Consider the following 21,777-nt stretch of genomic DNA (forward strand, 5'->3'; position numbering starts at 1 on the left):
TTTCCTTGTGCAACATATTCAGAGACCCTAGAGGAAGAGGGGAGGCCGGCTCAGAGCTGGGACCATCACCAGGGGACCTAAGAGGCCCTTTTTGAGCATCCCCCAAGCCCCACGGCCCCGTAGGACCCCGCAGGGGTTGCCGAGTGCCGGGCAGCGCCAGGCAAGGCGCAGGCAGGAGCTCTCCGGGGGTGGACCCGGCCCCCCGGCCCCGCCTCCCGCCGCCCCGCACTGCCCAGCGCGCCACCGGGACACGGCAGGGCACGGCGTGAACCGGGACCGGAGGCCAGGGAGACCCGCGGGCCATGGTAAGTCGCTGCTGGAAAACCCGGCTGTTCCTATGGAGGCGGCGGCAAAGGAGGGGGCTAAGGAAGGTTTCAGCGGCAGCTCCGGCCTCGGAGCTGAGGGAGGAGGAAAGGCAGAAGGGAGCAGAGCCCCGCGCTGTGGTTAATCAGTAACGCGGGAGCTCCTGCGGCTGCTGCGGAATTACCAAAGCCAGCGCTCGCCGGGTTCGGTTCCTCTGCCAGGGGGAAGGAAAGGGGCCCCACGCAAATGCTGTATGACCGCCCCTCCCGCAGCCCACCCCGGTCTGGTTGGAAATGGGATTTTTTTCTGTGGCAGCAGAGGGGACAGGAATGAAAGACCGGGGGCCCAGTGGTGTACCTCAGTTCCAGCCCCACCTGCAGGTCCTGATAACACCAGGACTGTCGCCTTTACCTTCTCCTAAGTTACAAGTCACCCTTAAAAGGGAAAATGTTGAGTTTGGGCAGAGAGGGTTGTTTCCTCTCCAAAAAGTCCAAAGCTGTCCCAGTTTCCCATGCCGGTCCCTTTGCCTTGCTTGCACAATCCAGCTACTTGGTTTCCTGCTGGGGAAAAAAAAAAGAAAAAACCAGTGCCTTGGCAGTTGAGAGCCAGCGAAGCATCACAAAATAATTACATTTCCCTAATGAGAAGAGTGTGTTCTAAAGGAGTAAGTGCACATGAAAGCATTAGCGTGCCAGACTGACAAAAACAGCAGGCCAGCCAATGGATGGAGGAGGAGGAGGAGGAGAGGAATCGGGGTGTCACGGCTCGCAGGGTGCTCTGGGCAGAGCGTTGGCCAACACAAGGCATAGCTGGAGGAGATGGCTTTCCCTAGAGTTGGCCAAACATCAGCCCAGCCTACTGGTTCCAGGCTCTCCAATAGAAGCGGGGCCTGGGAAAAGCCCCAGGGCCCATCTTCCCATTTAGTTCAAAACTTTCAGAAAACTATTAAACTTCATCCCTCCTAAGCAGCCTGATTTCTTGCCCTGCTCCGGGGGGAGCCTGGCTCAGCACCCATCCCCTTGCATCCATAACCCTCTAATCCAGTTCCTTTTTTTTAGAACCGATACACAAGCAGGAGCTTTCACAATCCCTGGTCCAGAAACCTGGCTCAGCATCTAGCCCACTCCCATCCCCCAGGGTGCCCCCTGCCAGAGCCATCCTCCCTCCCCACGTTATCCAGTTGCTAAGCTACCTGTGCCTGGCTTATCGCACCATCGGCACAGAAGGGCAAGGGCCAAGGGTTTATTGTGCTGAGCTGTATTTACTCACCACCTCCCTTCCAAATCCAGAGCTTGGGAAGGGACGGGGTTGATGTTAGCAGACACTCTCCATTTGGTGAGGAGAGACAAAGAAAAAGCAGACAACTTTCTCCAGGTGTAAGAATCACAGCTACACAGACAGGTAGGCACCCACATGGCCCAGCAGCTTATCAGACCCAGTAACGCAGGAATCAGCTGTAATCTTTCCAATTTTCCTCAAAAGAACCGACAAAAACATCAGCTCCCTACCTGCCTCTTTGGTTTTGTACAGCCAGCAAGTAGGTGAACTAGAGGAAAGGATGATTTACCTTCTTTGGTCAGCAGCCCCTTGAGAGGCTTTGCTTGGGCATTGATGCTCAGGGGCAGCATCTTAAACAGCTGAGCAAAGCAGTGGGCTGTGTTTGTTTGGACTCAGCTAACCTTCCATGCTTTGCTCTACAGCATTTTAAGCAAAACAAATTGCAGAGAAATGTTGGGATTTTCATCATTGATCCCCAAAAAATCCTCACCCACTCTAAAGTTCTGATTACCCGATAAGGAAGGAATTTTAATTTCCAGAACATAATCTTACAGATGGAGCAATACCCCTCTGCACCCATTCATGCCTTCCCCACTGAGCCAGAAGATGAGCTGGTTTGGGTAGCCCCTATGCCTAAGAATTCCATTTTAGTCTCATCTTAGCCCATACTCACTCCCTAAAGCCAGAACTGCTGCTGCTCCCCCTCTATTCCTCAAAAAACAAATAGCAACCCTGCCTCAAGAGTGGAAGACAATGCTAAATCACAATCCCTCCCCCTGCCCTCTGGTTATTAACAGACAGAAACAGCCTCTTAAACTCTGTTGTAACACCAGGCAGATTGAAAAGGAGCTGAACTCAAATTCCATGTGACTCATCTCTGATTCACACCACTTCTTTCTCCTCTAAAGCAGGCTCCCAGTGCAGGTGACCTGCACATAAAGCCCTCCTGCTTTGTAAAGGTACTTGGCAAATCTCAAGCAGTTCTCAGTTCTAGAAACCATCACAGAGCTTCAGGGTTGTTTTTTTCCAGAAAATGGATATGTAATGTGTTTGGGAGCTGAGCCTTCCACAGCCATGGTTTCTTAGTACTTTAGGTTATACTCAGTACATGTATGCACTGGAAAAGTGGTCTAGATTGCAGGTCAGAGCACAGAAGTGACAAGCTGGACTTCACCCAACCTAGGCACCTGCACCATGTACACAGGGCAGTGAGCAGAGGACAGCACTGATACCCTCTATCATCAGCATCCCCAGTTCAGGTCCACACACACCCTCTAACCTTCCCACCCAGCCTGTACCTGCCTCCGTGAGCCCATGGGATGCCTCAGTGTTTTGAACATCTGCTCATCCTACCACGCTGAGCTGCTCCTCTTCCTTTTCCCTTCTGCTGGTTCAGGCAGGAAAAGCCCACAGGCTGAGCGCGGAGGAGAGGGAGCAGCTGCTGCCAAACCTGAGAGCCGTGGGGTGGAACGAGGTGGAAGGCAGAGATGCCATCTTCAAGGAATTCCACTTCAAGGACTTCAACCGGGTAGGAGCATCAGTGGTACAGTTTTACAATGAGGGAGACCTGGTTTGCAGAGCAGGGAGTCCTATCTGCAAGGCTCAGCCAAAGAAACCCCTCTGTTTCTCCTGAAATGTAACAGCTGAGAGAGATAACCTGCCCAAGACACCAAAGTGCTCAACCCAGCACATAGTTTCTCTAAAAAAAGGGCTCCCCAAAAAGAAGAAAACCCATAGAGAACCCCAACAAAGCTACAGAACTTCCCAACTTTGCAATTTGATTGAGCTACCTAGAAACGTATGGTGTAAAATTATTAGCAACCGTGTGAAAAAACCTTGCAGGGGAAGCAGTACAGAGCTAACTTTTCCTCTTAATACACTGGGCAGGCCTTCGGCTTCATGACCAGAGTTGCTCTACAGGCAGAAAAACTGGATCACCACCCCGAATGGTTCAATGTGTACAATAAGGTAAGAGGGATGGTGGGAGCAAGCAGAGCTCTTCCAGGGAACACATCCCTTTTGTGAGGCATAAAACAGCAGCAGCAAATGCTGCTCAGATGAGTGGGACTTCTCAGGTACCATTCCCTTGGCACATGACAGACAGCCTACAGCTGTTATCTGCAGATACTTCTCCCCCTCCTTTTATTACCTGTCCAGCTAAGCAGTAGCTATCTGCCCGCTGGCACCAGGATTGCTTTTTCAAGTCAGTAGGAGGAAGGGGAAAAGCTTCTGGACAAAGAGCACCTGAAAAAGGGGCACAGCTGGTTGCTGTAACCAAGGCAGACTGGCCTGTGGCCAGGGCAAGGCAAAATAACAGATCTTACCCACCCCAGGAAACTGTGCTAACAAACCTAGAGAAAGTAATAGTACTACCTGACTCATCAGGTGCAGCACTAGGGGAAAACTGTTCTTGCTCTTTCTGCCAGCAACACTTGGTCAGTCTGTCTGCTTGATTTAGGTTCACATCACCTTGAGCACCCACGAGTGTGGAGGCTTATCAGAGAGAGACATCAACTTGGCAAGCTTCATCGAGCAGGTTGCAGCTTCTCTCTCCTGACCAGACAGACACATGAAGCTGAGGATCAGCTCTCACTGCCACAACCCACCTCTCATTCTGGACAGCTGCACCCAGAGCCTCCTCCCTCTTCCATGCTAGTTCCCACATCCTGACTGCTTAAGGCGATGCCAAACTCCCCTCCACAGCTCAGATGGATGGAGGCATTTTTTGGGCACTGTGCACATACCCATCTCCGATCTTGCTGCTTCTATTCTTACAGCCTTCCACTCTGACACTTCTGTTCTGTGTGTGCTACCAGCCCACAAAGCCTCTGGGGCTTTCAGCAGGTGTTTGCTTTGGTGTTTTGTTGTTTGTTTTTTTTTTTTGCCAGGAGTCATGTTACACAATCGCAACAGTAAATCTTTCCAAAGCCTGACCCCATCCAGCCATGCTTTGATTCCTTCTTAAAACAGGAATATATTCTCTACCTACATTATGGATAGTATGGTTTCTCCCTCCCATCCCAGCAACTGTGATGTGCAATTTGGTGATTGCCATAACTTCTAGCAGTATTATAAGAAGGCATGTGATCCCATCCCTGTTGTAACCTGCCTTTTAACAGGATACCAACTGAAAATGTTTACAATAAAGGTCTTGGTTAACCTGATGTCAGTTTTGGAAGGAGGTCTCATTGTCAATTACACCAACAGGTTTTTCCAAGGCAGGTACTGGCCTGACTGCTGTCAACAAGAAGGTGTTTCTGCCATGGAAAACCTTCTTGACAAAGCAATGCAGAGAAACAGCATGTGCCTTCACCGGCCTGCATGGGCTCTAAAAGAGAGTGAGGTTACCAAAGCCATAGCAATCAGCTAAAAACTGCTTGTGCTAAAATCAGAAGTGTACCATAAACAAGGCACAAGCACAGGGAAGGCACAACAGCAGTACCAGGGCTCCTCACAGTGGAGCAACCTCCCAGAAGAGGCTTCAGGTGGATTTGGTGGGGTAATCATCACTCCAGTAGCACAATGATCCCAGCATTCAGGGAGTCTGCAGCCAAATTGCTGTGTTTTCAGTACAAGAGGAACAATTTGCTGTGAAACCAACAGCAGCTACTTTCAGTAAAACAGCCTGAGAGAAACACTACAAACTCCCAATTCAATTCTTTTGGATTTTTTTTCAACCCGTTTAAGTTGTGTAAAGTATGAAAAGAATATCCATAGTTCCTAAATGACAATTCTCAGCACCCTTGAATATTACTTGCAAGATGTAGCACGAACACCGCCTTTAGGCTTGACAAAATAAAGCAGCCCTCAGGCAGTGTTAACACAATTCATAAACCATTTTCCCTGGCACAGACCAGGCTGTGCTTGTGCAGAGATCAGGAGCAACAGGTCTCCATATTCATTCAGATGAGCACTGAAACAGAAAAATAAGAGTGCAATGAGCCTAGATAGCTGAATGCACCATTTTAATACAAACTAGGCCCACTTTTACCATCTTTTCAGCTATTTCAGCATACAGTTTTACAGTAGCAAATTACACCAATACAGAATACTGCCATCAGATGAACTCGTCCCATTTCTTCATTAAAAAGTCAATGTGCATTTATTGGGCAAGATATTGTGTTGTATGCAATCCTTCCACTCCTCCCTCCCCCAAAAGTCATCAGAAAAGTGCAGATGAAATCCATGGCATGAAGACACACCTCTCTTCTTGGTCCATCCCATTGGATATTCTTCAGTCTAGAACCTAAGAGCACGCAAATCCCTTGGGAGTGCTTTGTACAATCAATCAATTTAATGTCTCACTCAGAAAACACGACAGTCAGAAATCTCAGAGGAACAGTCACAAAGATCCCTCCAAGTATAATGTACCATTCAGTTTCAGATCATAATCCAGTCCATAAAATTCTTCCTGTTTGTTTTCTTAAATAATTATACAGCCTGTTAATCGCACCATTTTTCTAAGACCATTTGGCATGATAAAGGAGATGCAGCTTACATGTTAGGTAACAAGGATAAATAAAGACTATACACCAGTAAAATTCCAGTGGCCTGTTCCTAATCAGAAGATTACATTAACAGTATAGAACAAATACACATAAAATAATTAAACCCACAAATATTACTAGTAAGTGAAGCCCAGAATGGAATACACTGACTTACAAACAACATCTTCAAATGCATCCAAAAATATAAAATGGAGCACTGATCAGTTAGATCCAACTACTTCCTCAGAGGAGAATGAAACCAGGGAAGAGGAGGGAGTTTTTCTCTCCGTAACCCCACCCCAGTCCGCCTCCCCTTTTCTCCTTTTCTTTTAAAGCAGGAACAAAAATAATACCTCCCTTTTTTTTTGTTTTGTTTTAAATCTTGGTTCAAAAGAGAACCATCACATTAGCCAGACACTCAGGACTGTCTTCAGAGTACAGCAAACTCAGAGATCAGTAATGGTCACATTGGCAAGTCGGTAGCAGAATTAGTAGGTCCAATATGAATGCTGCCTGCCAGACCTGGTAACACCATCAAGAAACAATCAGGAAATTCTAATGTGATGCAGAAGGGCTCAGAGACATGCATAAAATCATCGATTTACAGGCAGATGGCCAACATATTTCTATCTCCTGGCACTGAAACTAAACCTGTTAAAAAGCAAGTGTTCTTCCCAGAGTCAGCAGACCCAGGGCTGCTGCCCTGCTTTGTGCAGTGGCTGGGAAGTAACCTTCTCAATGAGGTGTAGCTATCACTTAAGTGTGCCAGTGAGGGACAGCTTCAGGCTACCACAAGCCCACCACGACAGAGAGACAGGGACCTTCAGATGCCCTGCACAAGATTCTGCTGACATGGCACCATGTGTTGAACTCTGCCCAGGAAACTCTCAGTAGCATGCAACAAGCTGGGAGGAAACCCACGGGAAAGCCCTGCAGGAGTAACTCCACAGCTGTTAATTAACTCATATTGATTCCAGCTTGTCGTTAAGGCCACAACTGTTTCCCAGTTACACTCTCTCACTGGAAAAACAGCAGAGAAAAATAGGAAGGGTAAACCAAGATGCCCAAGGCTTGCATACCTCCAACCTGCTACACCTTGCCACCTACCTCGCAGAGCTATACCAGCATTTTTGTAATACTGTGAAGGGATTTGGCTCAATACAACTTCTGTTCTACCTTGCAGGCCAGCACACTTTCTCTAAGGCCAGTCTGCCTTTGAGGTGAGTTTTGTTTTGTTTTTTTCAGTATAGTACCATAAAGAAACAACCGCAGGAAACGCTGCAGTCAACAGCCGAACCCTCAAACCTTCCCTGGCATCCCACAAAAAAAAAAGCCAGAGAAGCATCAAGGCACAATGGTGAATGCCCTTTTGACAATGTGCCTTGAAAGAATCAGTGCAAAGAGCAGATTACTAATATTAGAAAAGTCACCCTTTTATCCTAAAAGACTGTGGTAAAAAAAAAAGGTCAGCGTTGACGCCATGAAGCCCCTGGCCGTGACATGAGCCAGGCCCTGGCTGACTCTACTACAGCATCAGGAGATAGTGCAAAACCTTCAAGTTCTGAACAGTGAAATCACTGGTTTGCACATGAATTGTGCAAGGAGCAACAAGCACTCTAGGTGGCAAATACATGACCTCTGGGAGAGGCAGGGAAGCATAACAGTTACTAAATACCTAGGCTTTTCAGTACCATTCAGTTACTCTCCCTGATTGGTTTCTATTCCTCTTGTTATTCAAACCAAAAGATTCCAGGAAAGGATTTTGTGCTGGGCTTTTTTCCCCATCAGCAGATATTGATTGCAGTCTCACCGAGATCTTCAGAGGGGATTTCAAAAAGAGCACACGACCATCTTTTCTTTGCCAATTTATCAGCTTTGCATTATATAGACAGAAGGCTCCCCAGAACAGCCTGTTAAATGCAGTAGCTTGGAGGAATACTTAAAAGAAAACAAAATAGTCTATTTTTCTACCTTTGACTTCTGGGAAGATTGAAGCTTTGGAACACAACATTAGAACTCAAATGTAACACTTGGCTGGACACCGGCTGAATACCAGGTCTGAGAAGAAACAAGGAATGAAATGACACACAAAATACCTGAGGAATTTGGAGTTGTGGAATGGACATTCAATTCACCATCAATAGTCATGATAAAAATAGGCAAGGGAAAGGAAAAAAAAGCCCCAAAACTAAAGTTGGGCATGAAAATGATGTCAATTTCAGGAAGAGACTTAAGATGGAAGTTTTTGAGCTCAAGCCACCATCAGACCTGCAATTGTAGGAACAAAGGCTTACTGCAATCTCTGCCTCTGGGAAGCCTTCAGAACCACCCCTGTGCAGTTGGCAACTCAAATCATTGCACTTCAGTCAGTGGTGGCCGGGAGAGCCATTCATGTGCTTTTCACTGCAAGGAACATCCGTGCTGTAGAGGCCATCCAAGTATGCCTGAGAAATCTCAGCTACCAAGCTCCTGTCGGGGACGGACTGGGCCATTCCATAGATGGCTCCCTAAGCAGAGAAGAGGAGGTGGTTACATAGGATCCTTAATGCCATCAGAGAAACATGCTGACCCCAAGCACACCAAACACTATATGCTGGCCTCCTCACCATGCCTGTGGTCTTGGCACCAAGGTCCTGCATGATATCCTCAATGCTGTGCTTGACATCTTTCAGGAACTCTTCAGCAACACCGGGCTTTGTGTGCAATTGCGTAATGCAGAGATGGATGCTGGACAGGAAGGGGAGAGAGAAGAGATTAACCATCTCAATTTACATCTCCTTTACAGCTCCACCTTTGCTCAGCAACAAACAGCAACTCAGGCCTTCCCTGTACATGTATCTCTTTGAAACAACATACCAGTAGTAATAGTGGGTAAAGACAATCCACTCCCAACTAAAGGTAATCACTGCAAAATACTTGCTAGAACCAAGCTGCAGAGTTCAGCTCTTCTTTTAAAAAGCAGCTACTCCTTCCTTCCTGACTTCACCATACACAGTTAAATGTCTGTAATTTTCTTACCTCATTCCAGGTACCTCTGGTGAGAAAAACACAGCTGGCTGCAAGCCCGCTAATTCTTGCCATCCTTTTCTTTCCCTTCCACTCTTAGATTAAATAAGCCATCAGCCACCCACAGGGTGGACATTGGCCTTCACCAGGAAGAACAGTGCTAACTCACACAGCTGTTGCTTTCTGCTCTCTAGATTTCAATTAATTGTAACTACAAGTCCAAAATTTTTTCACTGCGGCTACATCAGTGAGCATTTGCTCCTTTTACCCACAGGTAACAACCTACCCACTCAGGGAAACTCTCTGAAAACCACTCACTTTACACTAGGATGGAAAGACCACTGCAAATGATTAGCCCCTTCACTGTTATTTCAATTAGTTTCATCTGCTGTGGGCAGCAAAAAGATTCTAAAAATAAATAAATTTGCAAGCCCTCATCTATCATTATTATCTAACATGAGGCAAAACCCTGGTTATTCATATTTTTCTGCTTGTATTAGCCAGAGGTAAATAGAAATGAAGCCTCAGATATGTTCTCTGTCAGGATCATTAAAATTACCATTGCCTCATCCTCACTGCAGTAATTGCTGTATATCAGCAATCACAAAAGTAATTCTCTGCATACGAAGTCAACATACAATTCATCAGATATGGACAGCACCACTCAGCAAATCAAGAGTTACGTGGCCTGACAACAACCATCTTGCATATCCTGCCTATACACATCACTACACTGGTCTGCTGTGATATCTCCCACTTGACCACAAACACACCTGGAGGGGAACTGTAGGACATTTAAGTTCCATCCTTTTGCAGCTAATAAATTAGATAATCGATAGATGTCAAAAGTATCCGAACCAATGGAGAGGACAGACACCTCAGGTTTTCCAAAAATGAAGATGCTGTCAATTTTTCTCAGCCTTGAAAAGAAAAAGAAGAAAAGTGACTGATCAGGGTTTTGGGAGTCATACATTCTGTCCGTCTGGAGCCTTAAAGGAAAAGCTACAGAAGCAAACAGATGACAGAATACCCCTACCAAAAACTAAAACATGCAACCAGCCCAGGTCATTGGCAAGAGGATTCAAATCATTAGGGGCCCTGAAGTGAACTCATGAAGAAATGGAAAAGAGGGAGGACAAAGCAGCAGAGATTAGGCTTATCAGCTCGCATAGCAACACAAGCACCCCGACCAGAGAGAGTGTAGCACTTCTTTTAGCATCTTCAGTAAGTACTTCCAGGTTCCATCTTAGCCAGAAGAAATTCTCAAAGCAAAGTCAGCTAAATAAAGATGCCTGCACCTCATGTCTCCATGCCCCCAGGCTACCCAGCACAGGGAAGCAACCTGGGCATAAACGAAGTGCCTGCTCCCGTAGCTGTCTGGTGGATCCCCATCCAGCAGGTAACATGCCACACCTTCTCCGGGGGAAAAGAAATCGCAAGAAAAATAGAAGCTGTTTGGAAGGAGGAGTCCAGAATGGAGTTAAAGAGTGTGATCAAAATGCTAAGGTGCCCACATACTCTGATTCGAGGAAACGAGCTGTTTTAATGATCCTCTTGGTAGCCTCCACGTAGCCTGATTCCCCTATGTGCATCAGAGTTGCCCAGCACGCAGCTATGATTCCACCTGGCCTGGAGCCTGCCACACAGGGGGAGGCGTATATGCCCCCTTGCCAGTCGGGTGCTATGAAGAACTGGTAGCTCCTGTACTTCTTGTCGCTGTACAGCACCACTGAGGAGCCCTTGGGAGCGTAGCCGTACTGCAAGGGGCACAGAAAGCATTAAAGAGCAGCAGGAGGACACAGGAATGAGTGCATCCAAACACTTCCTGCATGCAGTCACCAAGATCCCACTCGCCCAGACCTCGGTGTGTTGCACAAAGCATCTGAAGAGGGCAGCCCTTCCACCTGCACCTCAGCGCTCCCACAACACAGCAGAAGCATCTGAAAACACTGATGGCATCAGGAATTGCTCCCCAGAAAGCATTGGGAGAGCTTTCTCCCTCCTTCTTACCTTGTGGGTATCGGCAGAAATGCTGGTCACACCTTTTACACGGAAGTCAAACTGATGCTTCAAAGGAAACCCTGCCTTGTCCATGAAAGCAATAAGAAAACCACCCAGGCAGGCATCAACGTGGAAGGGGATTTTGTACTTCAGTGCAAGCTGTGTGGGAAGAAGAGATTCTGGTGAGTAACATGCAACCAGGTGAGAAAACTCTGCATTTCACAATTAAATGTTTCCTGGACCTTTTCAGACCATTGTGCCACCCTCAAGCTGTTGAGGATAGGAGATCTGGAAGGGTTGGCTACTTGTGGGATGCCTTCTCCTGCCTTCCACATATCTGAAGGAAAAAATTTTCACAGTTTGCTCTATTTGCCAAGGAGATGCAACAACTTGGTTTGAAAGGAGTATCCACAAATCAAGTATAAGGGCATAATCCAAATGAAAAGAAGGTCAGAGGCCACAGCTGGTTACATACAGAATAAATTACTGGAGCACAGAGAGAAAAATCAAGAGGCATGACCAAAAAATAATAATTCAGTGTTTTGACTCCTACTTTATAAGTGCATTCCTCCAACTTCTGCATCAACTTTGCTACAACCAGTAGGCCCAAATCAAATCAAAGTGGACTATTTTGCTGTTATTTCCCCTCATATATCAAACAATGAGCCCTTCTGGTTGGTGGTCTCACAGTGGATGCAGCTGAGCTCCAAGTCACATACTCAGACACAAACCTTCAGTTACAGCAGAAGTGTGTGGCATGGGCTTGAGAGTTCAAAGACAAAGCATGCAAAAAAGTTTCGCTGCTTTGCCTTGCTATGACACACTGCACACACCAGCCCAGGTCTGAAATCCAGTCCCACACAAACAAATTTATGACACTGCCCAGAGGTAACTTCTGGTATTTAAAGCTCATTTTCTCACAGCATTTACAGAATGTAAAAAAACCAGTCCCACATTCCTTCTTACTTCCAAATTGTGTCCTGCTGTTGGTTAACACCCGACTTAAGGGCAGTAATTCCCTCCCAACCAGTCTGCTACTCCCATCAGATTCACTGTCTGGCATCCCCAAACCCCTCTGTTCTTGCACAGAAAGATATGCTGGTTTTACTCCTCCTGCACCCAGAAGTCCCAGGGGCACCCTACCTCTGCCACCTCTTCAATCGGGTCCATAATTCCATGTGGGAACTGGGGAGCAGAACAGACCAGCATGGCTGTGTTCTTCGAGATAGCTCTCCTCATTGCCTGAAGATTTAAAGAGAGAAGATGCTCACATTCCATTTACCAAGTGCCACCCTGCCAAAAAAGATAAAAAGTGAAAACATGCAGTGTCTGGTTTTAAAAACCAACACACAAAAGCCTACAGAAAACAAAGCCATGAGGTACAAGCATCAGCAGACATCAACTGAGTCATTTAACTCATCCACTTGGAAATTCCTGAATGCTTTTGTTTGCTCTTATCTGAAATCCGGGGGCTTTTTTCTGAGATACATAAATTATTTGATTCTAAATCAATCATACAGGACAAAGGGATGATTTACATCCAATTAATTTGAACAAAACTTTATCTGCAATGACAGGCACTCCAGCCATTTTTCCTTATTTCCCCTCACTATCCATTGACTCACTACCTGGACAGGTACATTTCTTACCTACCTACAAGTTATTTTCCCACATTAAATGCTAATTTCCCATAGAGAGTGCTGCCTAAAGTGATACCTGAACATCCACTTCCATAGCCTTGGTCAAGGGTATGTGAATCAGCTTCATCCCAAAGTAGTGTGCTGCCTTGTCAAATGCTGCATGAGCACTCACTGGCACCAACCTAGGAAAGCAACAGATTGCATATGTCAGCACTGGCAGCACCCAAGCCTTACAGGAGGGGAAAAGATGGAAAAAAATTAAACTCTTAGATATTTCAGTGTGATAGGTTAGAAACAGGGCAATTCCATCTTTCAACTAACAAAAAAAAAATCATACAGGCTGAAAAAAAGAAATTGGGGGAAATTGGGGGAAATGGTCTCTGGGACAAATGAGAGGCTGCGTGTTGTTCTGAACAAAGATGATTGACCCTTGATCTTGAACAACCCAGAAAAAAACTATTAAAGTAATTCTATTCCACTGCATGGTCTTCTGTGAACTATTCCCAAGAAATTTAATTTTTTGTTGTAACAGACTATATTATAAAGTCTCCAACCAGCTACCTTCCCTGAGAGGGGCATATGACAATACAAAAGGGAAGCAGCAGCATGAATGCAACAAAAGAACATAATATTTGCTGTCTCCCATCTCTAATGGCAGTGGCTGAACAGCCTTAATTAATCTTGATTTCTGAAGCATTGTATCTTTACCACAGCTTTTACTAGCATGCAAAAAAATTTAAGGCGAGGGAAGGAGGGAAGGGAGAAGAGAACCACAGGAACTCAGCAGAAGATGAACTGCACAGTACTTCATCTCTCTGTTTTAACCCTGTAAGTCATTAACTAGAGAAACATTTTTGATGTGCTGTCTAGAAAAAAAGCACATTAGAGACAGCAGACCCTCTATTAGCAGTGTAATGATTAGCAGAGTTTCTTATTTCAGTTCCAACTAGCCCAGCTTTAGTCCCAGAGTTTTCAGGTTAAGCCCTCTTTGATCTGATTAAATCAAACCCATTAAATACTTCAAAGGGGCTGACAACTTAAGAGGGGCCCAAAGCACGTATGAGCAGGGTCTGCTTAAAGCAGCACACAGGTATTTTCAAAATTCACCTGGATGGCACAGCTACCACAGGCTGCCAGGAACATTCATGCCTCCTCAGCTGCTTAGAGGCTCCTGTGCTTTTGCACTTCTTTTGACCCCACTTTCACAGAATTCATAGAATGGTTTGGGAGGGACCTTTAAAGATCATCTAGTCCCAACCCCATGCTGTGAGCAAGGATACCTCCCACTATACCAGGTTGCTCCAAGCCTCACCCAGCCTGGCCTTTAACATTTTCAGGGAGGGGGCAGCCACAGCTTCTCTAGGCAACCTGGGACTCACCACCCTCACGGCTTAAAATTTCTTCCTAATACCTCATCTAAATCTCTCCTCTTGCAGTTTTAAACCACCTCCCCTCATCCCACAGACCCATGCCCTTGTAGCCCCTTCAGGTATCAGAAGGCCATTTCTCTCCTTCAGACACGAAATGAAAAAGAGGAGGTGGTAATGAGTTATGAAATGAAGGAATATTGGCCTCTAGCAGCCACCTGCACTCAGAAGAATAGTAAGTCCCAAAGTGAAAACGAAACTGTGGAATTATTGCTCACATTTCTGGCTGTTTGATGCCTCTCTCATAAGCCAGGTCCCGGTACGCCTTGCAGGCCATCAGAATGCTCTCAGTCCCCCCAGATGTCATCTGTTGTGAAGAAAAACAGCAAACAAGAAAAACAGCCACTTACATGAATGTTGCAGAAGAGAAAAAACAAAAAAGGGGTGTTGCCCCAGCATCTCTGCCCTGAGATGTTTCAGAGGTAAAAGCAGCAGCCCAGGTTTTCAAGGGCAGCAGCAGAAGCCACTGAAGAGTTCTAAGGTAGCTTTCTGGCACACAGCTTGAAAGTGCACAATTCAATAAATGTTGACTCCTCTATTTAAAGGGAAAGAGAGAAAAGGAAAACAACAAACTCCAACTCAAAAGCTTGACAAAAGGGCATCCATGCTGGACCACCACTAGTTGGCAAACCTGACTGCACCTCACGAAACCACTAGTGCAGACTTAGCTCTTGGATACCTGGGGATCATTTGTCTGGATTACAGATTAATTATGCCACGTATACAGAAACAACAAAGTTGTATTAAGTTAACTGAAGTCCAGCAGGGTTTATTAGGTCTGGAGCAGTGCCATGCAGAGGCAGGGAGCCAGCTCAAGGTTGGCACTGCTCCTGAGCTACAAATCCTTCCCAGAAAGTGCAGCACTGCAAAGCACAGACCTTCCTCCCACCTTCTCTCTGCCGAGGCCAGCCTAGGTCTGGTCAACAGCAGGACAGGGCTTGTAAATCTTCAAGGACTCAAGATATTTTTGACCAGAAGGAATTTATGCATCGCATTCCCCAGTAAGACCCTCAGTGTCCCACAATCCTGAACTGCCCCAGCCCTTTTTAATCTGACCACAAGAGAACCAGGGGACATCAAGAGATGGAAGAGAGGAAGGTACACACAAACTTTTCCATTAAGTTCACTACTGCATACCAGAACTCAGGAGCTGTTGCAAATAAATGAAGGAAACTCCTCAAAGGAAGTTAATTCCTCAAGTGGGAGGACTGTCTCTTGTTGGACAAAAAAAGCATGTGGGTATAAACCTTCCAAAGTAAAATTTTAAGTTAGTAAAATAAGAGGGTGGTTTTTCAAGCAGCCTGCAGGACTGACTGACTGCAACACTGAGTGAGGATGGGAGTACCTGTGACATGCACACAGAAGTGTAGTTTAAAGTAATTAAAAGCTACTTGTAGCACTTATGCAGGACTACTTCTGATCCTAAGAAACACTGAACCAACTGCAACTTACCCCTTTAGCTCTTTCCCCCCATAAAATCCCAAAAACCAAACCACCATAAAAAGGATGCAATCACATTTGCATGCCTTATGACAACTGCTAGTCTGCATTCTGCTTTGCTTTTTTCCCAGCTGATATACCTGCAAACTCCCAAAATGCAAAGGAGCAGTATGACTGCATGACGACTGAACATGAAATACAAAGATAAGGAACAAAGTTCAGACACATAAAACAGACTGCCACATTTGTTACTAACAAGATCCAAGCCAGCAGCTGCTGCCACCACAGGCAGTGTAGAAGTGACTGTCACAGCACAGACACTTTCTGCTTTTTTGGTAGTTTAAAAGCAACAGCTGTCACAGATAAACCCTGAGAGTCTCACACTGGATAAAGAAATCATTACATTTATTGTGAAGCAAATAGATGGTAGCAGGAACACAATGTCCTAAGAATTTTATGGGCTGTGTCATTGACTTCTCAACCTTCATGTGGAAAGATCTGTGAAGCTGTCAGCTATTACCTTGGGGGGGGAACAAAAAAAACACCAAAACAACCAAAAAACAAAACAACCAGCCACTGTAACATAGATTGCTTTCCTGCAGCTGGGTGGGAGAAAAGGAATGGGATTATTGCATATTTGTAACACTGCTTGCAAGATTGCTTATAATATTGCAATGACTGAAAACTTTGCAAGGCACGAGTTGGGGATTCACATTACTGAACACCAGACACTTCATGTCACCAGGACTGCTCCTTGTGGAGCACACAGTCCCTACCTCTACTCTCTCCTAGATAATTTGTTCCACAAGGAGCAGTCTCCATACAGTCTTATTCCCGTTTTGATCTTTCCACCAAAGCACCAACATTTTGTCCTCATATATGGCAAACTTTTCTTCACAATCTGACTTATCACCTGCATGGAAATGCTGAACCACACAGTTTTGGGGAGGTTGAGTCAGCAGTTGCTCAGACACAAGTTGAAGAGCAGCATCCAGGATAAACCTTTATCCACCAAGACTGGCACGCAGATAAACACACAGACAGCTTGTTCAGACAGCTGAAAATCTATGCAAAAAGCTGAATTTCAGCCAGACCATTCCTAAATTGGCATACTGGTAACTACATGAGTCCTCACCACAGAGATGCACCAGAGCAGCTCCATCTCCTGCAGCACCTTTAGCCTGGCACAGCTACCACAGCAAAAACCCTTTTGGTCCAGAAGTTTATACCCGCAGAGGGAGTCTGCTCCCGTTCAGGAAGCTTTGTCAGCACAGCTATCAACAGCAAACTTGTTCTGCTGTAGCCAGGGCTTGAATCACTGTCACAGGATCCAAGTTCCCCACGGCCCACAGCAGGTGGGCAGCAGGCCAGCCTGCAGTGATTCAGCACTGCCAGTGGCTTGCACAAGGGGTTTTTCTCTTGCCTCTAAATCACAAGTCCACAGGCTCAAGCAATGCCCCAGGAAAAGCGGCTGGAAATCCTGCTTCAAGCAGCTTTGTAACCCTGCCCTATCTTTCAAAACCAGGCAAAGCATGAGGAAGAAGGAAGCAAGAAGACTTTTTTTTGTTCCTATTTTATTTTTTATTACCCAAATGGGAGAGGAGAAAGCACTGGGAAAAAATATCCCTCCTGCTTTCTAAATTCAATATACCCCTCCTGTCGCTCGCTCCCGCCTTCAAATCCCAGTGCTCTGGAACCTCAACATTAAAACAGCAATAACAGGTACTGTCCCTATGCTAGGATTTCTTTGGCTGTGCCACTTGCATGTCACTATCAAACTGTCAGACATAAAGAACCACTTTACTTCGTGCTCTCTAAAGTTTTACTTGAATTTTCACCTTAGGAAATGCATTTCTTCAGACCCTGGAGACAAAGCTGACCAAAAGTTTCACTGACCTGGACCACCCCATGAATAAGAAAACAAACTACAATTTATTTCTAAGGTAGCACCTCAGAGTAAAAATACACCACAATCTACTGCATGGTCATAACATAGTGGCAGGCTCACATAAAACCTCTGTAAACCTACAGGTTGTAAATTCCACTATTTGCCTCCCTCAAGGTGACCTGCTCACTACAGATAAAATCCGACAGATCTAAAAAGTTTAAGCCCACCCCCAAGACACATCACTCACATTTCATTGTTAAAAGTGCTACCTCTAATGTGCAGCCAGCTCTGCCACAAAGTTTGAAAGCCCCAGTATTTGGGAGGAAGAGAAAAGCCAGTGTCTACAGGAGGCTAGGTTTGCATCTGCTGATTTTGCCTCTCTCAGCTACAGAAGTGCATAGAAATGCATAGAGACTGACATCAAATACACACACGCTTCACCCACACAGCCCCATACAATTTTCCCCTGTACTTCAAAGCTGCCCTTTCTTTTTCAAAGTTCAGAAAACTACTGGGAAAAAAATAAATCATTGAAGCTTGAATAAAAGTGATGATTTCTTCCCAAATTAGCAGGGAAATCGACAGTGCCAACACTGCAAAATAAATCACCTCATGAACAGGAACATATGCACACATCAGACAAGAACCAACTCCCCCCCTTCCTCCTCTCTGTTGAGCTTTAATTAGTCCTTCCAAATTATTGCAAGAATTTGATTAGAATCTCCTGGGAGCCAAAAAAAAAATATTCCTGTCTCTCTGCTCTTGCATAACATGGTTAAAAGAAAGAACAAAAGCAGTAATTAGTGAGAAATAGAAAGCAATAATCTGCTGCTGAAAATTATTACTTTAAAAACTGCTTTAAAACCTGGAACATCTCTTGGTGCAATGCAAGGCAAACACATGTCTGCACACTGCCCCCCTCCAAGGATATTGTTGGTTTTATGCCCATGTTTAAAATAAGGAGAATTACAGCCCCCAGGTCTCAAATAAAGGCAACTTCGGTAAATAATGCAAGCTGCTCATCTGATTTCATGTTTAGAAATCTAAAAAGACACCAAAAACCTTTTAAGTGGAAGCAAGAGATTGATCTCCTGAGATGCTGCAGAGGAAAATGTCCACATGGCACAGGGCAGAACCATGCAGGGATCCCAAGGTTGCTGGAAGCTTTGGGAACAGATTGAATGTGCTGCTTTTCCCACACCAAGCAGCAGAATCTTAGCTCCATAAAAGGCTGTTCTGCAACATCACGAAAATGAGAGCACAAAGGAAGTGAAATTGCTTCACTGAAAAATACAGAAACTTTTAGCAGTTTTTTCCACATAGCCTAGCCACAGAGACACCCTTCAGAAATACCACCAAGTTGCATCTGTCCTCAAGGGACCATCACCAGGAAGCAACAAAATTGGATTAGGAGTCCCAGCTCCTTTAAATCAAGTTAGTAAAATCATTGGACAGTGACCTGGTACTAAGACACACTGCTTCTCAGAAATGGCAGTGATGAAATTCAGTTAAAAAAAAATTGTTTTGGTTTTCAACACTACAAGAAAGGAAGTAAACCAGAAGTCTCAGTAGGAAAGCCAGCAGCATCTCCTAAAGAGATCAATTTAAATATAAAGACAACCCACTCCATTGCACTCTCTCTGGTTCAGTCACCATCTCTCTGCTTTACAGCCTCAACAGTTACTGACGTGTAACTGCAGCAGTTTGAGTAACCAGCTACAGCAGGGCCTTCCAGAGACAGAAAGCATAGCATGAGTTTGAAAAAAAATGCTCTTTTTAAATAGCTTTGTAACTGTTCAAGCCTCCAGAAATAATTTTGAAATGCCAGGTGTGCTTTGGGGAGAAGAAAATAGGAGAAGTCTTTGAACCCATCTACTTAATGAGCATGTGTCCTCCATAATATCCACCCATGCGGCTCCATCAGTGACTGGCAACTCTGGACACTCTTCACAGTCAGGAAGGGCAACATGGGAGGAAGACAAAAAGTCCACTGGAGAGACTCATTTGGACAAGATAATTACGGGGTTGCAATTAATCTTCTGTTTCCGGCCAATCAACTTTTCAACCCTCCCTCTCTGCCCACAAATGGGAATGTTCCACCACCCAGAGCAGGCTGGATGCTTGGTGTTTGCTCTGCTTCTGCCTGGATATCACAGCACGCTCCTCAGATGGGAAGAAGAAAGGAGCAGAGGGAAAAAAAAGGATTTTCCAGACAGCCTGTGTGGAGGTCTCAGACTGTCCGTGATCACCAATTGTTTTGAATCTCTCCTCTTAGGCAATTCTAAATGTCAGCAAAAGAGCAAACAGAGCCAAGGTTGACATTTTTACAACACAAGCTTTACGTAACAAAAACTGAACATGCACGTTGCAGGCTTCAGCAAGCAAAGTCCTCCAAGCACATGATTGTCACAGAGCTATCTGATTCTTGTACCAATTGATATCTCAACTGTTGATGAGTTTCAACAGCTTTAAACTCAGCCTCTCCCCCACTCCAGGGATAATCACAGCAGTGCTCTCAGCTCTGCAAACCAGATGGATATATGGTGAGGTTAAATGTTTTTTAAAAGCAGAGAGGTATGTGCCTTCTCCATGCTTGAAGGTGGGCACCTCACCTTTTAAATTCTTGTCTCAAGGCTTTCCCAGAGTTCTCTTCAGCCACTGCTGTCCTTCTCCCTCATAGCATATTTACAGACAGCAATACACCCAGAAAAATCTCACCTGGATTCTTCTCACAAATGGAACCAATTCCTCAGAAGTTATTAAGCAGCCTGTTTGTACCATGCACCAATTAAACAAGGAGAGATTTTGGCCTAAGAAAGTCAGGATCTGTACTCAAAAGCTAGAGCAAGAGAAAGGAAAGTACAAAAGTATGGTTTATTCTCAGAGCAATAATTCACCATGCAAGTTCACAACCCTTGCTCTTTGAAATCATCAGTTTAAGGACACAAACCTGACTCTCACTAGGAACTCTTAACAAGGTTTTAAAACTGGTTTCCACCCTAGCACACTAGAAGGCCACATAAGCCTGGGACAGCCTTTCCAGCTGGACACTGGCAATACATGCCATGCCTGTATCACCAATACTTCAAGCCACTTGTTGGTGACCAGCCAGGCAGCCAGCTGGCCTGGTCCTCAATCTGAGCATTCTGGCAAGCTCACAGATTTCCAGTTCAGAGAACTACTCAAAGTGACACTGCTCTGTTCATCATCCCCCACTGACAACCAGCCAGGCTACACTACACTGGTTCTTTTTTTCCAGGTGCTGTCAAGCCTGTATCATTTCAGGGTGTTAAAAAAAAAGACTAAATTTTCTTTTCTAAAGAACTTCCAGAGTTGAATTGTCTCCCATAAAGCTTCACCAATAAGAGCTATTAGCAACCATGTTTTGTACAGGTATATTGGTTAAACCAGAACAGGTTTAACCTCAGCTAGAGAGCAGAAGGTGCTTTTATACTTAAATCCAAGTCAGACATAATCAGAATGTTAATGGGAAACTTGAAGACAGGCTACTTACAGCACCACAAGAGTTGGGGCCCCCATGGAAGAGTGTGCAGACAATCCTCACTACTTCTGCTTCCATCTTCCTCAAACCAGGGAATATATCTGGATGGAGGGGATTACTCCAAGCAAACTCCTCGTACACCTTCAGAACGCAAAGACAGAAAAAGCTGCAAATGACACACAGAATTATCAGTGCAGACTTGGGAACTCAACATATACACTCTGTAGGTGAATTACTTGCATTTACCTACAGACAGGACTGCAGATCTCCTTGGACTTCACTCCTGCTGCAAGTAAATAGCACAATTTGGGAAGCTCTGGCTGAGAGGAGGGGATAAAAAACCTCAAACTTGTATTTCTAGGGCATTCTAGCCTCTGGAATGATTCTATAACATTGCAGTATTTCTTTTTGTAAAGAAAGGTTGAGTTGTTCAGCTACTTTTTTAAAAGAACACAATGTACACCCTAGGATGGTTTTACACTATGAAGGCCACCAAAAAATACACTTTGCAGAACTAATTTTCAAGTTCAATATTGAAGAGGAATTCTGAAGCAGCCAGAAAAGCAAAACTGCCCACCCACACTGCAACAAAAGTGTCCATGGAAACCAGTATTTCATGCTTATTCTGCAACCATGGGCTCATGGGATAAGGCTGGAAGAGGCCAGCTCCAGCCTCCTGCAGTCAAGATCAAAACGCAACTGCGGGGCCATTGAAAGAAATACAGCAGAAAACCCTGCAACTAATCAGTACAAACAGAGAGAGTGTTTCCACAACACCCAATCCAAGCTGAGGCCCCTCTAGGAA

General features: G+C 45.2%; 2 protein-coding genes across 5 annotated transcripts in view; one reads left to right on the plus strand and one right to left on the minus strand.

Moving 5' to 3' along the window:
* The first annotated feature begins 212 nt into the window (after positions 1–212).
* PCBD1 (pterin-4 alpha-carbinolamine dehydratase 1) lies at positions 213–4,217 on the plus strand. The gene is made up of 4 exons (XM_030452998.1): positions 213–305; positions 2,978–3,109; positions 3,469–3,549; positions 4,040–4,217. The coding sequence occupies exons 1-4, from the start codon at positions 303–305 to the stop codon at positions 4,136–4,138; spliced, it is 315 nt and encodes a 104-aa protein (XP_030308858.1). The 5' UTR covers positions 213–302; the 3' UTR covers positions 4,139–4,217.
* A 1,312-nt stretch (positions 4,218–5,529) lies between these two features.
* Positions 5,530–21,777, minus strand: part of SGPL1 (sphingosine-1-phosphate lyase 1) — a 30,328-nt gene continuing 14,080 nt past the window's right edge. For all 4 annotated transcript variants that reach the window (XM_030452997.1, XM_030452996.1, XM_030452994.1 and 1 more), the window contains 9 exons: positions 20,985–21,113; positions 14,361–14,449; positions 12,792–12,897; positions 12,219–12,317; positions 11,085–11,234; positions 10,593–10,831; positions 9,848–9,994; positions 8,675–8,795; positions 5,530–8,575 (listed from right to left, as the gene is read on the minus strand). In XM_030452997.1, the coding sequence (XP_030308857.1) occupies positions 8,435–8,575; positions 8,675–8,795; positions 9,848–9,994; positions 10,593–10,831; positions 11,085–11,234; positions 12,219–12,317; positions 12,792–12,897; positions 14,361–14,449; positions 20,985–21,113 (1,221 nt within the window). In that variant the 3' untranslated portion in view covers positions 5,530–8,434. The remainder of the gene's footprint in view (positions 8,576–8,674; positions 8,796–9,847; positions 9,995–10,592; positions 10,832–11,084; positions 11,235–12,218; positions 12,318–12,791; positions 12,898–14,360; positions 14,450–20,984; positions 21,114–21,777) is intronic.

The sequence above is a fragment of the Calypte anna genome, chromosome 6 (genome assembly GCF_003957555.1).
Source record: "Calypte anna isolate BGI_N300 chromosome 6, bCalAnn1_v1.p, whole genome shotgun sequence".
In the NCBI taxonomy this organism is placed as follows: Eukaryota; Metazoa; Chordata; class Aves; order Apodiformes; family Trochilidae; genus Calypte; species Calypte anna.